A 16,494-nucleotide genomic window follows, 5' to 3' on the forward strand; every position below is an offset into this window, starting at 1 on the left:
TTTTTTGAGACAAGGTCTCGCTGTGCAGTTCAGGCCTTGAGCTTACTTTGTAGCCTAGGCTGGCCTCAAACTCACAATGATCCCCCTGCCTCAGCCTCCCAAGGGCTGGGATTACAGGCGTGCGCCACTGTGCCCGGCCTTAATTTTTTTTTTTTTCCAGAACCAGGAATTGAACTCACGACCTTGCGCTTGCCAGGCAGCAGCTGTGCTGCTGAGCTAAACCCCAAGCCCCTTTAATTTTAATTTTTACAAGTTCATGTTTGCATTCATTGTGGGGAGCTGCTGCACGGACACATCTTAGTCCCGTTTACGTTCCCTTCCCTTCCCCTCTCCTCTCTCCATCTCTCGGTCCCCTTTGCTTTTGCAAACGATCTAGCTCCCTACTTCCTCTTCTTTTTCTTTCCGCCTTTTTGAGACAGAGTCTCGCTCTGCAGTTCAGGCTGGCCTTGAGCTCACTTTGTAGGCCAGGCTGGCCTCAAACTCACAGTGATCCTCTTGCCTCAGCCTCCCGAGTGCTGGTATTACAGGCATGCGCCACCACGCCTGGCTTCCTTTTACCTTTTATTTTGCTCTGCATTTACACCTTGGGTTTCTCAGATAAAAGAAACCATGTGATATTTAAGCTTATGTGTCTGATTTATTTCACCTAACATTATGGTCCTGGGTGTACCCATTTTCCCACAGTGACTCCAGTTTATCTTTGTGGCAGAGTACAGTGCCATTGTACACCACTCTTTATCCACTCATTTGTGTTTGTTTTGTGTTTTGAGACACAGTGCTGACTTGTAGCTCTTCTAAGAAATGTCTGTTCATTTCTCTTGCCCATGTTTTGATTGGGCCTTTTATTTTTTATTTATTTATTTATTTAGTCGGTCTTTTTGAGACAGGGTCTCGCTATGTAGTTCAGGCTGATCTTGAGCTCACTTTGTAGCCCAGGCTGGCCTTGAACTTGCAATGATCCTCCTGCCTCAGCCTCCTGAGTGCTGGGATTACAGGCGTGTGCCACCATGCCCAGCTGGGCCTTTTATTTTGGATCTAAATTTTTTCTTCTTTCTTTTTTTTTTTTTTGTGGGTACTGGGAATTGAATTCAGGACCTTGATCGTGCCAGGCAGGCACTTGTACCATTGAGCTACATCTTAGGCCCTGGATCTAAATTTTCAAAAGGTTTATTTATTTATTTTGTGTGTGTGTGCGTGTATTGTGTTTTTGAGACAGGGTCTTGCTATGCAGTTCAGGCTGGCCTTGCGCTCACTTTGTAGCCCAGGCTGGTCTCAAACTTGCAACAGTCCTGCCTCAGCCTCCCAAGTGCTGGGATTACAGGCGTGTACTACCACCCCTGGCTGGAAAGTTTTGTATATTCTACATTATTCCTTTGTCTGAGGAACAGCTCCACCACAGCTCTTCTGACACAAACCCCAGGTTCAAACAAGCCGCGCACACGCTTCCTTCGTGTAGCTGAGGATGCTCTCACGCTCTGAAAGGGTTATGAAGAGATAGGACTGCATAGCAGAGGCGGCTCAATGCTTGCAGGGCTGGAACATTTCCTACGCAGCCTGTAGCAGACAGTTAGCAGCCCCTGCTCTCTCAGACCCCGTCAGCCCAGCTTTCTCACACACCTCAGTGGGGAACAGGCTCTGTGGCGTCAGAAGCATCTTGCAGGCTTGCTGCCGTCTGCGAGGCACGGGCCAGGCTGGACTCCCTGGAAGCACTGAGATTCAACGCTTGCCTAGCTTTGGAATCAGGAGACAGGCAGAGACTACACATCTGTAAACACAAAGCTGTGAGGCTGAGGTAGGAGGGTCACTGTGAGTTTGAGGCCAGCCTGGGTTATATAGTGAGTTCGAGTCCAGTCTCAATTAGACAGCAAGACCCTGCCTCAAAAACAAACAAAACGAAAACACAGAGCCCGTGCTTGCAGCACAATCTGAAAGGCTGCCCACCCACTGGGATTCTCCAGCCACCTGGATACATCAGGGAGGAATCACTGCGGCAACCTGCACACTACCTGCCCCTGCCCAAAGAGCTATCTGCACAGGGGACGAGGGCCGACGCCTAAAGATGCCCAGGGTCAGGTGACAGAAAAAGGATACAAAGAGGTAAACAATGGCCTGCCTTCGTCATGGACTACGCGGGTTTAAAAACCCAGCAGAGTGAAAGCAATGCCAACATTCACACTGTGCTTCGCTGGATCAGTTTTTGGAATCTATCGTGAGGAAACGACAGCAGGAGAGCAAGCCGACACGGGGGAGGCCCAGGCCGGCCCAGAGCGCCTGCTCCAAGACAGTGCAGGCCTCAGGCTTCATCTCTTATCGCGTTAATATTACCCCCTAGTAACTGCTGACTGATCAGGCCCGCAATCTCCCAAACAAGTGGATGGCGCGGGCTTAAATAAATGAGACAAATGAAAAGGTTTCAGGGCTCCAGGAGAATCAAAAACCCTCTCACAGAATTCAAAATTTTCTGGGGCTTGAGAAAGAACTCTAGGCGGCCCATATTTATTTAGTTATCAAAAGTAGGGGGGGGAGTACTGAAGAAGGCGGGACTCTGCCTTGAATGGCAGGGCCGTTAAGGACCTTGGAAGTGTGCTCAAGGGCTTCTCCAAGTGAGACACTATGTTAATTTGGGAGCACTATGTTACCTCCAGGACGGCCTCCACCCAGGAGTGAGATGCCTGCAGCTAGTCTTTGTCTAGTTCAGGTTGCAGCCAGCCCTCCTTAGCTGTGGACTTGTCTAGTCCTTTGAGGCGTCCCAGCTTTACCTGCCATCCCAGGCCTCAGCTGGGACCAGTGACTCACAAGTAAACACGGAAAGCCAAATGGTTCGTTTGAATCCTGCTCAGAGCCGCTTCACAGTGGTCTCCACCAGTCTCTAAAACCTGTGTAAATTGAATCTGTTCCTACTCATCTCAACCCTGCGGCTGCCACAGCCCGCGAGAACTCCCCAGATCTCAGAAGCCAGCCGTGCAAAGAAAGCAAATGCGAGCCACAGTGCCGGGCGCGCACCACCTACAGCACGCGTCCCGTCTGCCCACGGCTGCTGCCAGGGAGGGGTGGGCAGTGCTGTGACGCTGGCGAGCACAGCGGGCTTCCAGGAATCGCACTGCTCTGCTTCCCTTCTTTTTGGTAATGTGGTTTTATGGCTTTCACACTAAAAACCGTGATCAGAAGGGTCTTGCTGAGTTGCTAAGCCTCCTGGGTGGTTATAGAACGGAGGCTGGTGATTTGGGCTGGTGTGCAGTGTGGTTTTCCATTTGGTATTCTAAGCTAAGCTTCAGTCCATGGTCACAGAAGGGCGAACCCCAACTCCTGAATGTGCTGCCCTGAGTTGGCCGGGGGCGGAAGGGAGCCACAGACCAGAATGCGAATGAAGGGAAACCCCGAGTACAGCCCCAAATGAGGTTGTGAGGGCAAGCAAAGCAGAACACGTGTGCGGATGGACTTCACACTCCCCTTCAGGTCCTGGCTCTGCTCCTGGTGACACGGACCCGCGTCTCTCCTGGCTCTCGCCTACACTGGTCTCCACAGGTGCTGGCCGCCAAGGTTCCAGGTGACCCACACAGGAGCACCCATGGCCCCTCGAGCAGTCAGGTTTCTGCCAGTGGCGACGCTCCTTGGCCAGCCAGAAGCCAGCCCAGGCCCCGAGGACACAGCAGTCCTCCAAGGTACAAAACCTTCATCTGTCCTCTCCAAGACACCAAGAACCTCCCCTGCTGGAGGCCTTTCTCGTAACACTAAGGTCAAGGACTTGCCCTGCTGGCCACCTTCATCAAAGGTGGCTCCTTGCACACACAGGTGTCCTAAGTGTACACTATACACGGACCCGTGCTCAGCAGATACAAATTCACCGCTTGCCAGGAGGGTGTGAGAGGGAAGCCAATGACACAGGTTGGACTCGGGAACAATTTTATTTTTTAGGTTTGTTGAGGCAGGGTCTCACTATGTAGTCAGGCTGGCCTTGAGCCCACTATGTTGCCCTAGAACTCAGGGTGATCCTCCCATCTCAGCCTCCTGAGTACCGGGATTACAGACCTGCCCACCACGCCTGGCCTGGATCAAGGACAGGGCAGGGAGAAGCTGAGGCCGTTCAGTGCCGCGGGGACTCGCGTCCGGACGAGGGCTGGGGCTGCCTGAATTTCGAGAGGTCCAGGTTCAGGTCCAGGAAGGTGTACGTGCTGTAGTCGTGGTGCTGCAGGTTCTTGTAGGTGGTGTTATCATAGGGCTCGGTGGGCGCAGGGGCTGGGGTGGACTCTGCAGAGGGGACAGTGACAGAGAAGGCTCTTTCAGAGACCTGTGCAGACCGGTCCCCTCCCCAGCAGTCCCCACACCCTGCCTGCCACCTCTGGCCCACCTAACAAGGAAGGAAAGCCCAGGAAGGCCGCCACAGCTGCAAGAGCAAAACAAAGGCATTAGCTGAAACCTTACTCCAAATTTATGGCCTTAAGGACAAAGTAAGTTGGGCTGGGGATATAGTTCAGTGGCACAAGCACCTGCCTGGCAAGCACAAGGCTGGGAGTTCGATTCCCGGGACCAAAAAAAAAAAAAGTAAGTTACTGCTCAACTGCCCGGGGCAAGGCTGTCTAGGACTCTGAGGAAAGTTCCCCCAGCCCTAACCCTGCCACTGCCAGGTCCAGTTTACCCAGCTCCTACTGGAGTGGACCACGAGGCTCTGCTCCAAGTCTGAAAACACCTAGAACTGTCACGAAAGGCCTTTCAGGCCACAGAGATTCACAGGTAGCATGATCTCTGACCTGTGCCCACGCCAGAGACAAGCCATTTGCAGAAGAGCAGTTCCTAAAGCAGGAAGTAAGCCAGCCTCCGGAGTCTCCAACACCAGAAAACTAGACAAATCCCGACCAGTAAGGCCAACACAGTTAAGGGCGGCCAGAAACGAGATGTATTGCATGTATTGTTTCGGTTGTTTTAACTTTTTTTGGGAGAAACTGTTGCTATCTTCAGATTCATGGACAGAAAGCTTTTCTTTCAATGGAAAAAAAAAAAATGAAAAGCTGCATACCCAAGCACCTGGTAGTCTTTAAAAAGCTAAAGGAATATTGCTGTGTGGCGGGCGACATGACAGGCAGCAAGGAAGGCATGTGGGGTGCAGGCTGCGGCCTGCTTAGGTTCCCACGGACCCCAACCCCTGGACTTGGCTCCTCGGGGCCGTCCCAATGCCGCCTCATCCTCACAGAAGTAACTGCAGCACACCTCCACCCTCCCCATCCACACTAGCAGCTCTGTAGCTCCTACGTGACCAAATAACAGAAACCGAGATGTCTTGCCAACCCTATCGAGCGAAGCCCTCAGCGTGGTGCAGGCACCTTCAGAGTGGGCTGTGTGCCTGCAGCTGGCACGGGGAAGGTGGGAACCAAGGCAGAGGAATGTCACACGTGGATCAAACCCCAGCCTGCCTGGAGGGCAGGGGTGCCCGGGTGGGGGTTACCTCCCGAGAGCCACCACCTCCAGGCCGGCCCCCGCCACAGACAGGCTGCACCACCGGTCTTCTCCAGCCTTCTAGGGCGAAACCAGCATTTGAAAGCCAAAGCAGGCTGGGGATGGAACCCAGGGCCCTGCTCACACTCAGCTCCTCCCCAACCTTGTGTGTCTCTTTCTTCAGGCTGTGAGCTGAGTCTCAAGTCCCATGCTTTTATCCTGAGGGCTCTGGCACGCCTGCCCACTTGAGAGAAGGGCAGAGATCAGCATGGAGGAGGGCAGGTCCAGGGGAGTCTGGCCATTTTGCATATTAATGAAAGAGGGAGCACATGGCAAGAGAAGACAGCACACAAATTCTTCGACATCCTGTGACCAGAACAACAATCAATGCATTGATTAATGCAAATTAGGCTGAAAGGAGGCTTCAGAAAGAACGAAAAAGCCAGGTGTAGTGGTGTACTCCGCATCCTAGCACTTGAGAGGCTGAGGCAGGAGGATCTTGAGTTAGAGCCAAGTCCCTGTCTTTTAAAAACGACAAACAAAAGAATGAAGAGCAGGCACAGGGAGAAGGCTTTGTGAGTGATATGTTTAAAAGAGGTACGGAGGAGCCACAGATTCTAAAACTGAAGACCTCTCCTTCACATTTTACTGTAACCCAGCTAGAGCACCAGGGATAAAAGGCCCTTTGGCAAAATTCACTCTTGAAAAATACAGCTGCCCACTGTTTTCCAGGTAAAGCAGAGGAAGAAGTGTTGACTGCCTCTGTGAGGAACTCACTGCTTTAGTCCCCACCTCGTGGACTTTTGCTCCCAGACAAAGATGCTAAGAGTGGTCACCCAAGGGTCGCCCTTGCAGGCTGAGCCTCACCCGTGGCTAGACAGGGGCCTCCCCCTTCTCTGCAAATACATGGGCAGCCAAAACGGTGCACAGTGGTGATGTTAAACTGCCAGTTTCTAAAAATGATACTAAGCCAGGCATAGTGGTGCACACCTGTAATCCCAGCACTTGGGAGGCTGAGACAGGAGGATCGCTGCGAGTTCAAGGCCAGCTTGGGCTACATAGTGAGTTCAAGACCAGCCTGAACTACATAGTGAGACCCTGTCACAAAAAACCAAAACAAACAAAAACCCTTGAGAATTATACTGGTTAAGAGTGGTCAAGTGGGCCAAGGGTATATGCTTTCATTCCAAATGAAGCTGAGACTATTTTAGGGTTGTGCAGGTACAGATGTGTCCCGTCATAACAGAGGTACCCTCTGTTCAGCTGGGACAGCCTTAGAAGCTGGCTCCCATCTACAACCTGGTTAGTTACGCTTCTTTCTGAGCACAAAGAAACTCAGAGGTTCTTAGGGCCTAGGTGCTACCCCAAGACAGAAGGAGTGGGACCAAGGCAAGATGTACCCTGTGTGTCACCCAGGACCTCTGGGGGCGGGGCTGCGCCCTCCCTGGGCTTCAGGCCTGCTGTCTGCACCTCCTCCGCCTGCACAGGGGCTGGCTGCTGGCTTCTCACAGTCGCCTGATCTTCCAGGATCTCCTCCGGGGCCTCTGAGCGTCCTCCTCCTACCTGCTGCCCAGCCATTTCCTCGTGGACCTGGGGAGGAGCCAGCTTTACTCCAGGCTCTGGTTCTTGGGGCCCACGGCGGGCGGCCTCCTGGGTCCCCGGTGTGGAGGACAAGCTGCCTCCCAGCCGTGTGGACAACCTGGCCTTTGCATGGTCAGGTGAGATTCCTTCCACTCCTAGGGGCTGCCGGCTCGCTTTCGCCAGCTCATCCGGCCTGCAAGTTTTCTGCGACTGCTCTTCCTTTGCACTCTGCTTCAAGACCTCTCCCCGGATTTGGGATCTGGGTATCACGCCTTCCGGTGCGGCCTCTTCTCTGCCCTGTACAGGCTTGGCAGGGCTGCTTTTCTTCTTTGGTTGAGAGGCCCTCTTTGAGTAGGAGACATCTGTGTGTGGCTTCTGTACCTCGCTCTTCTCTTTTGCGGACACTGCCACTGTGGGGGTTCTGTTCTCAGAGCGCTGGGTGGCCTCTGGTCTGGGAGACCCTCCCCGGCCTTTGCTCCCCACTCGGGGACCAGCTTCCGGGATGTCCCTCTCCTCATCAGACTCAGAGTCTGAGGAGCTGGATGAGGAGGACGATGAGGATGTGGATGAATCGTCTGTCGCCTTGGGGGCATCCGGGTGAGCCACTGTGCCCCTACCCTGCACCCTGAACGGAGCTGGAGCCTTGTGTGGAAACGCTACCAAAGTCTTTCTGGGCAGAGCTTTTGGGAGCCCCTCCTCCGTGAGCAGCTTGCGGCCACCAGGCTGCGCGCCGGCCACCGCCCTGCTTCTGCTCCCAGCGGCTGGGGAGGAGGCTGGCAGAGACGAGCTGGGGGGTGCCGCAGCTGCAGGGTGGGTGGCTAGTAGCTTGGCCCTCTCCTGTGGTTCCTCTACATCTGGGAAATGGCACAAAGAGCAACATTATTTGCAATACTTCATAAGACAACTTCAAATCATCAGACACGTCACGGCATACCAATGTATTATTTACAACATCTTCAAAATAAGAAACCTAACACAGGCCCCCAGGAAACCTCTCCCAGGCAAGTGCCACACCACACGGGTGGGACGACAGTGAGAAGCACAGATACTTTCCTTTGTAGCTGAAAATTTCATTTTATTTTATTTTATTTTTTGGTCTTTTTGAGGCAGGGTCTCACTATGCAGTTCAGGCCGGCCTTGAGCCCACTTTGTAGCCCAGGCTGGTCTCAAACTTGCAACGATCCTCCTGCCTCAGCCTCCCGAGTGCTGGGATTACAGGCGTGCACCACCACACCCGGCTCATTACATTTTCTTAGGTGGTAATAATCTTTTCTAACATTAGGAGAAAAATAGGAAAGTTTTTTTTTTTTTTTAAATAAATTCAACATTTCAAACCTAAAGCAAAAAGCTGAAAGAAAAATGTAACAAACAGATGCTACACAGAACATCCCACTCTCCTTGCCTGAGGCAACGCTTGTCTTCCCACCCCTAGCCCACAGCCCCATGAAGGACCCTAAGTGCTCTCTGAGACTAGGGACCCACGAGCAAGCGACTACTGAGAAGTTGTGGCTAAAGAAAATTGAGCAGAACCAGCTCATTGGAAGCAGCCGGAGGAGGGACACACACTGCAAGAAGCAATGACCAAGGAGCCTCAGAAGCAGGTGACTGGGGAAACCACTCTTCTGACCACACCACCGCCATGGCTGAATCTTGGCCTGGAGCCTGCACTCGGCGGCCAAGGGCAGGGGCTGACGTGCACCCATTGCTCCCAGGCACAGTGAATGGGAGACAGGGCACAGGGGGCGCGGATGCTGGTCTCCGTCCCTGACCAGCAGCCGCACAGCTCAGAAATGCCTAACAGCCAGCAGAAGCCTCACTGGCCTTCAAACCCTGCCAGCCCATCCATCAATGTCCTACCTTTATTTCTGGCACAGATCCTCCATGGAGGAAAAATTCACTTTAACATAAGGCTATCTTACAGGGCCTACTTTGGACAGAAAAATGATAAGAACTGAATCTTTCAAAATTTGTTCAGTTTTTATTTATAATAATTATTTTTGCAGCACTTGGGATGGAAAATGGAAAGAACATTTCAGCGGTGATTAACAATGATGTAAGTTACAAATTTTGTTTGGAAAGGAAATGACATATCCTATAAATAAGAAGGCTTTAAAGTTTCCTGTGTTTATGCTGGGTACCGGCGGAAGCCCGAAGGGCTAACAGCTGAGCGCAAACCTGCTTCTGCCGCTCTGCCCCTTTGTGGCTCAGAGAGAAGCCTGCTGGCCTGATCTGCAGCTGCCACCGCTAACCAGTACCACCGCTAACCGGGCATCCACACCAAGTCTGCACCCAACGATACAGAAGTGACAGCACCCAACAGGTAGCACTGCACTAAAGGAAAAAGCACCCTCCCTCTGAGTGCAGTGCGTCACTCAGCTGCTGGTTCGATCCAACTCTAGAGCCAGGATGTGATATTCTGACGGTGTTTCAGCTTGACACTGCTTTCCCCGAGAGACCAGGCCACAGGACACCTAGCAGCTGTCATCACACTGGTTGCCATGCAGGCCTCCCTCACTATGTGACTGACTTTCGGGGGATCCCAGCCCTCACCTGGGCCCATACCCCATGTGAAAGAAAGGTCTCTGAACATGAGCGCTCCTTACTGCCTCTGTCTCCTCTCAGAGCAGAACTTACATTTCCCAATTCTTTCCAGCTTGGCTTTTTGCATGATCTTCAAGATTTTGCAAGAGCAAAAATGACCGTGGCAGTTGAAATGCCTTAAAAATACTTCCTTACTCTTTTATTTATTTTTATTTTTATTTTTTTATTTTTTTGTCTTTTTGAGACAGGGTCTTGTTATGCAGTTCAGGCTGGCCTTGAGCTCACTTTGTGAGGCTGATCTTGAACTTGCAAGGATCCTCCTGCCTCAGTCTCCCGAGTGTTGGGATTACAGGCATGCACCACCACGCCCGGCTTCCTTACTCTTTAAAAAAAAAAAACAAAGAACAAAAAACACTTCCTTATTTTGGTAATGTCATAAAACGAATTTAGGGATCAAAGCACAAAGGTGACACAAAGAGAAAGATACTCATATTTTACAGAGTAATTATATGGTGCTTGACTGTCTTTTTGTTTTTAAATGAATGCACAAGAACTGCTTTCTCAGAGGCAAGATGGTGCAGTGATTTAAACATGGGCTGTGGCTGAAATGCCTGGATTCAAAGCCAGATTCCCTGCTGCCACCTGTGGGCCACCTCAGCCTGAGTTTACACCACAGGGATAAGAGCAAAGTCGACTCCCAGGCTCAATCTGCAGACGCTAACACACAGGAAGTGTTCACATGGCACCCGGTGCGGTGGCTGCTGTGAAATACAGCCAATCTCTTTTCCAGACATTCCTCACTTTTAAATCTGAAGTGGGACTTGAACTGGAAAATTAACTTTGGCTTCTCAACATACTCATTAAAGAGCTGCACAGAAATCCCTCAGTCCACATCTTGACACTGGTGTGCAAAACACGCATTTTCACAGACAGTAAGTACTTGTCTTACTTTTCTCCCACTGCGGAGAAACATGCCTGACGCCCACATTAAGGAAGGAAAGGTTTATTCAGCTCACAGTCTGTGAGGGTGTCAGTCCATAATCAGCTGGCTCCAAGGCAGCCTGGCACAGCACAGGGGCAACGCTTCAAGGTGGCAGAAGACAGCAAAAGCAACAAGAGCAAAAGGGAGGGGTGAAAGCCAGCTCTTTTCCTCCCTTATACTGTAAGCAGACTGCCCCTGCCCAGGAGAGGCCCTCCTCTTGCACAGGATGAGGGTGCTCACAAAGTGAGGCCCCTGCCCCCTGCTGAGTCTCTAAACTAAGTGGGCGCACGTACCAACCGTTACCGTACTGAGCAGCGGCAAGGGGCCCAGAACACAATCAATGATCAGTAATGACCGAGGAGTAGAAAATAAAATCATTCCCAGGAGAGAAGCATTTAAAATATTCTGTCCCATGTCCTCTTTTCCTGCAATGAGGTCATGCTTACTCTCACACTCAGGGAGGGGACAAAAGTCAAAATGATTGTGTAAAGAGCTGGAAACAGATCAGACACCATGCATCAGCAGAATGAGTCACAGTGGAAAATCCCTCCGCTTTTTACTCTCTCCACAGTCCTAAAACAATGCCTGGAGTCTTGGACGGACGGAGCAAGCCAGGGAGACCACAGATGCAGCTCAAAGAGAGGACGAAGGCCAGCATCAGAGCAGTCCCACTGCCTCACACGGGCGAGGGGTCTGGGAAGGCCAGGAATGCACACGGCACTCACTCAGGGTCACTGGCTCCATGTCGGCCTGGCACCTAGAAAACACTAGAAGGACCGGTTTGGGGCTAATGTAAGTCAGGAACTATGACATCTGCAGCATGTTTGGTCTAAAATCTGCCTCCCATCTCATGTCTCACCAGGATCATGACACCGCAAAGATGAAGAACCAGACATTACGCAGGTGGTAAAACCCACTTTCACGCTTAGGAGGTTAAACTCTTCGCGTTCTCTGCCCCTCATGACCACTACTGAAACCTTACTTTTTGGTGGACTTTGTCTCTTGGGATTTGGTGGCAGTTCCTTTTCATTCTTCCCTGACGGTGCAGAGAGAGACGCTGTAGAAGCAGGTCCTCGAAACACCGGCACTTCCAAAAGCACAGTCTGACAAGAGTCAGCAAATACGGGTACTTAGAGTGACACCATTTAGAACAGCTACTGCTATGTACAAATACCATGTATTGCTACCATCTATGAACACTCACACAGCATATTAAAGAGGCTACTACAGTTTTCATGCATATTATGGCAATCCTGCAAAATACAAAGGCTGCAAAGAGAAAAGGCCCAAGTTCAAGGACAATTGCTATGCCCATGTGGCTTAATGGAAGGTGTTCTATGTATGTTTTTTTAGGCTTCTTTCCAACTACAAAATATTATGTTTCTGTTTTTTCTTTTTTTTTTTTTTTGGTATGGGGAATCGAACTCAGGACCTTGCACTTGCCAGGCAGGCGCTGTGCCGCTGAGCTTTATCTCCAGTCCTGTTTCTTTTAGTAACAGAAATACTCTGCCATTAAAAGTAATACAGCAGAGCCGGTCATGGTGGCGCACGCCTGTAATTCCAGCACTCAGACTTGGCTGGCTGAGGCAGCATGATGTTGCGAGTTCGAGGCCAGCCTGGGTTACAAATTGAGTTCAAGAACAACTTGAACTGCATAGTGAGACCCTGTCTCAAAAAGACCAAAAAAAGTAATGCAAATAAATGCTTCTGAAGTGATTACAGTGTAAGTGAAAAACATCTCATATCATGTTGATCCACTCAGCTGATAATCACAAAAGCTCATTCTTGCTATATACAGTAGTACAATGCTCCAGGTGCTACACAGAACAAGAATGTGAAAGCAGCTCATATATACATAAAGCTGAAAAAAACCCTTGGGAACTACACACTGAAGGAATAAAGAGTGGCTATCTGACAATCACTTCCTTCTCTCATTGCACTTTGAAGTATTTTGCAGTGAAACTGCTGATTTTAGGGCATGTGTGTGTTTGCGTGTGTGGTTCACTGGTAGAGTGCATACGTGTGAGGAACGGGATTCAACAGAACATAAAAGAAAGAAAAGCAAAAGCCAAATATTTCTTGTCTTTTTTTTTGTTTGTTTTGTCTTTTTGAGACAGGGTCTAGCTACGCAGTTCAGGCTGGCCTTGAGCTCACTTTGTAGCCCAGGCTGGCCTCGAACTCGCAACAATCCTCCCGCCTCAGCCTCCTGAGTGCTGGGATTACAGGCGTGCGCCACTACGCCCGGCTTGGCTTTTTTTCTTTTGTAACAATAAACATTTTTTAAAATGTTAAACTAGCAGGGGGGTGGCCCCAGGTTTTGGGGTGTAGAGAAACCACGCCCCTCTCTCCCTGGCAATCTGTGCATGGCTCCTCCGCGGCCACCAGCTAAGTCAGCGGGTCACCAGGTCCCTACAGCCCCTCCACTGCATTAGCCTGCACGCGCAGTCGAGGCGCAGCGGGACGTGCGGCGGGGCCGGGCTCCCCGCTAAGGGCCCGACGTCGTCCTTGAGGAAGCCGCGCACCGACAAGCGTCAAGCCGGACGGTCAGCGCCCCCGGGCGGGCCACCCGGGACCTTCCGCCACGCAGGCCGCCTCGCCCGGGCGGGAGGGGGGCGCTCTCCGGCCCCGCGCTGGCCTCGCAGCCCGCCGCCCCGGGGGCGCCACGTCCTCATTCCAATCCCCGCGGGCTCCGGCCGGCTCCTCCTTTACCTTCAGCGCCCGAGCTCGTCCCCGCCGCAGTAGAAGCCGAGCCGCCATGGCGCAGACAAGGGCGCGCCGACGTCGCTTCGGGGGACGCGCCCTGACGCCGACGCCGTCCGAGGACACGCCCCTGCAGCAGTGTGCACCAATCACAGGCTACCAGGAGCGGGGCTGAGCCTGCGCGCGCATCCCCAGATGTTTCCTTGCTCCCGGCGCACCGCCCTGAAGCCACGCCCCCGAGCAGAGGTGTCCAATTACAGACAGAAGCGCAAAGCCCCTCCTCCCGCACATTCTGACCTTGGGAGGCGCGGGGCGCTTGCCTGCTGCTGTTGGGGCCACCAGAGGTCTGGTGTCTATGGGGAGATCAGAGTGTAGGATGAGTGTTTAAAGCGGAAAAAAAAGGCACCGGGAATTTAGCTCAGCGGCACAGCCCCTGCCTGGCAAGTGCAAGGTCGTGAGTTCGACTCCCGGTACCGGAAAAAACCCAAAAAACAAAACAGAAAAAAAACTGGAAAAATGAAATTGAAAAAAAAAACCAAACCAAAACAAACCCGAAACAGTAAAAGACATACTGCCACGAATCCCCGTCAAAATTGCCACACTTGCTTTGAACACACTTCTCTTGTTTAGATTTTTGAGACAGGGTCTTAGTGTACATTCTAGACTGGTCTCCAACTCACGGTGACCCTCCTGTCTCAGCCTCTTTTTTGTTTTTTGGTCTTTTTGAGAAAGGGTCTCACTGTGCTGTTCAGGCTGGCCTTCAATCCACTTTGTAGCCGAGGCTGGCATCGAACTTGCAGCAATCCTCCAGCCTCAGCCTCCAGAGTGCTGGGATTACAGGAGTGCTCCACCATGCTCGGCTTTTTTCTTTTCTTTTCTTTCTTTTTTTTTTTTTTGTCTTTTCTGTCTCAGCCTCTTGGAAATTGTGATTACTGGCATGCGCCCCCACGCCTGGCCTTGGAACACATTCATCCCGTGGTCCTGACCACTTTCTGCAGCAACTCCGGGAGTCCTCTTTCCTGAGTGTTTTTGAGGTGTTACACAAAAAACAGTGACTGCTGTTGCCCAGCGCCGTCTAACAGAAAGGCAGGCTCATAAGAACATGACGCTGTGTCCTCATCCACCTTGTTCACTGGATCTGCCACCGTGTGACTTCTGACTTTTCCCTAGAGTCAAAAGGACTATGAAAGGGAAATATTTTGAGTCAATTTAGGCCATCGAGGCAGCCAGGACAGTGCAATTTATACACAACCAGGAAAGAGGACTCCAGAGCAAGTGGCACGATGGGATGAGTGTTGGAAGAGGAGTGTTTTGAGGGGGATTCATGGGATGGTCTTTTTTTTAAGCACTCACTGTACTTTTCGATCCCACCTGTGGTTGTTGGCAGTGGCCCCCCCCTCCTGTGCGTCTTGGGAGACCGGTCAGAACTTCCACTGGGCTGCCTCCCCCATCTCTACCTTTAGCCTTTCAGCCTTATGTTGGAAATCTCCCCGAGGGCCACAGCCCTATAAATCATGGCCTTCAAGTTTCTGGACCTACTTGATCCTTCTCTGGGTATTGTGGGTTTTCAAACTTGTTAGGACAGTATCTCTGGTCCACACTACACGCCCAGCTTGTCTGTAGCTGCAGCTTCGGCGTCTGGTCAGCCCCTCACCTTGTGTCCCGTGGGCACCAGAACCACTGCCCATCTCGCAGGTAGAGATATCTTTTGGGGGTCTACTGTTCAACCTAGTACAACCACCATGAAACTAATGAGGGTCTGTTTTTGCTTTTATAAATCTTAAAAATATTTATTGGTTTTTTGATCCTTCTGCCTCAGCCTCCCAAGTGCTAGGATAATAGGTATGCAACACAACACCTGGCTTAAAATTTTTTTAAAAATTCAAGGACCTTAATATTGTGTGTATTCCTGTCTTGCCAGTATATGTGAAATTTAAACTCTGCATTTGTACCCCTTGTCCTACTGTTTTATTATTATTTTATTTTTTGTCTTTTTGAGACAGGGTCTTGCTATGCAGTTCAGGCTGGCCTTGAGCTCACTTTGTAGCCCAGGCCAGCCTCGAACTCACGATCCTCCTGCCTCAGCCTCCCGAGTGCTGGGATTACAGGCATTCACCATCATGCCTGGCCTGTCTTATTGTTTTAAAGGAGGATTCTCAGCTTCCTAACACCTCATGACTATGGGAGAAACAACACGGAAAATAGTCCATGAGTTGTTTATTGGGAAAAGAAAGGTCCATACTCTCTTTAGGTGTATCTGGTAGACCAGTCACAAAAATGCCATAGTTTCCAGGACGTTGTTGAATTTTCTGTATACTCCAGTGGAAGCATGCATGCTATAGACAGACACTTTGTCTTTTGGAGATAGGGTCTCACTAAACAGTTCAGGCTGGCCTTGAGCTCACTTTGTAGCCCAGGCTGGTCTTGAACTCACAACGGTTCTCCTGCCTCAGCCTCCCGAGTGCTGGGATTACAGGTGTGCACCACCATGCCAGGCTATAGACAGACACTTTGTACCTAGGTATAACTACTACTATAAAGGTAACCTAAAACATGTGCCATTGGGAGGCCTGGAAAACCCATGCAAAAATTAGCAGCATAGACTGGAACCATAGTGAGGAAAGTGTAGAGGTAGACAAAATGTGACCATTGGGAAAACAATCACTCTCAGTAACATCAGAGAAAAAAGTACCCACTCATCCCACAGACTTGAACAAAATCATCTCACATCATAGTAGCAAAATTATTCTTGGCTGGGTTTTAGCTCAGTGGGTTTTAGCTCTAGATCATTTGCCTCCCGTGTGTGAGGCTCTGGGTTGGAACCTCCAGTACAGCAAAAACCAAAATTATCCTGTTTCTTCCTTTTTTCTTTTCTTTTTTTTAGCGCCAGGAATCAAATTCAGGACCTTGTGCTTACCAGGCAGGCACTGTACCACTGAGCTATATCCCTGGCCCCTATGCTGTTTCTTTTACCCCCAACATGTAAAGGCACTACAGGAAAAAGATGAGCTAAAGAAAAACCTTGCTGGTTTTCAAGCAGCGTTTAGAGGGACACTTATGAGAATAGAGCAAGAGTCCAAGTTGGATGTAGCCTGGGGAGATGCTCCCAGCAAGTAGATCTAGGTCGATCAGGGTACACCTCATATGACTCCTGTGGGTTGTGAAAACTCTTCCCAAGGGACTTTAGAACTGGTATAGACCAATGTTATGGTTTGTGTCTGGGTGTCCCCCCAAAGCCTCATGCGGTCATGGGGCAGGCT

General features: G+C 50.9%; 1 protein-coding gene across 4 annotated transcripts; it reads right to left on the reverse strand.

Annotated features, from left to right (window-relative positions):
* Positions 1 to 3,886: 3,886 nt before the first annotated feature.
* On the reverse strand, positions 3,887 to 13,369 carry Ndufv3 (NADH dehydrogenase (ubiquinone) flavoprotein 3, 10kDa). Of its 4 annotated transcripts, none has more exons than XM_005375804.2 (4): positions 13,244 to 13,369; positions 11,517 to 11,637; positions 6,831 to 7,865; positions 3,887 to 4,248 (listed from the first exon to the last, which is right to left on the reverse strand). In XM_005375804.2, exons 1-4 carry the CDS (start codon positions 13,289 to 13,291, stop codon positions 4,085 to 4,087), a joined length of 1,368 nt encoding a protein of 455 aa, XP_005375861.1. In that variant the 5' UTR covers positions 13,292 to 13,369; the 3' UTR covers positions 3,887 to 4,084. The 4 variants fall into 4 exon arrangements, with proteins under 4 accessions (XP_005375861.1, XP_005375862.1, XP_005375863.1 ...); XM_005375805.2 differs by lacking the exon at positions 6,831 to 7,865 and adding an exon at positions 4,349 to 4,384 and having other exon boundaries at positions 13,244 to 13,363; XM_005375806.2 differs by lacking the exon at positions 6,831 to 7,865 and having other exon boundaries at positions 13,244 to 13,355.
* Positions 13,370 to 16,494: the final 3,125 nt, after the last annotated feature.

Source organism: Chinchilla lanigera, unplaced genomic scaffold, assembly GCF_000276665.1.
Source record: "Chinchilla lanigera isolate Chin_1 unplaced genomic scaffold, ChiLan1.0 scaffold00006, whole genome shotgun sequence".
Taxonomy (NCBI): Eukaryota; Metazoa; Chordata; class Mammalia; order Rodentia; family Chinchillidae; genus Chinchilla; species Chinchilla lanigera.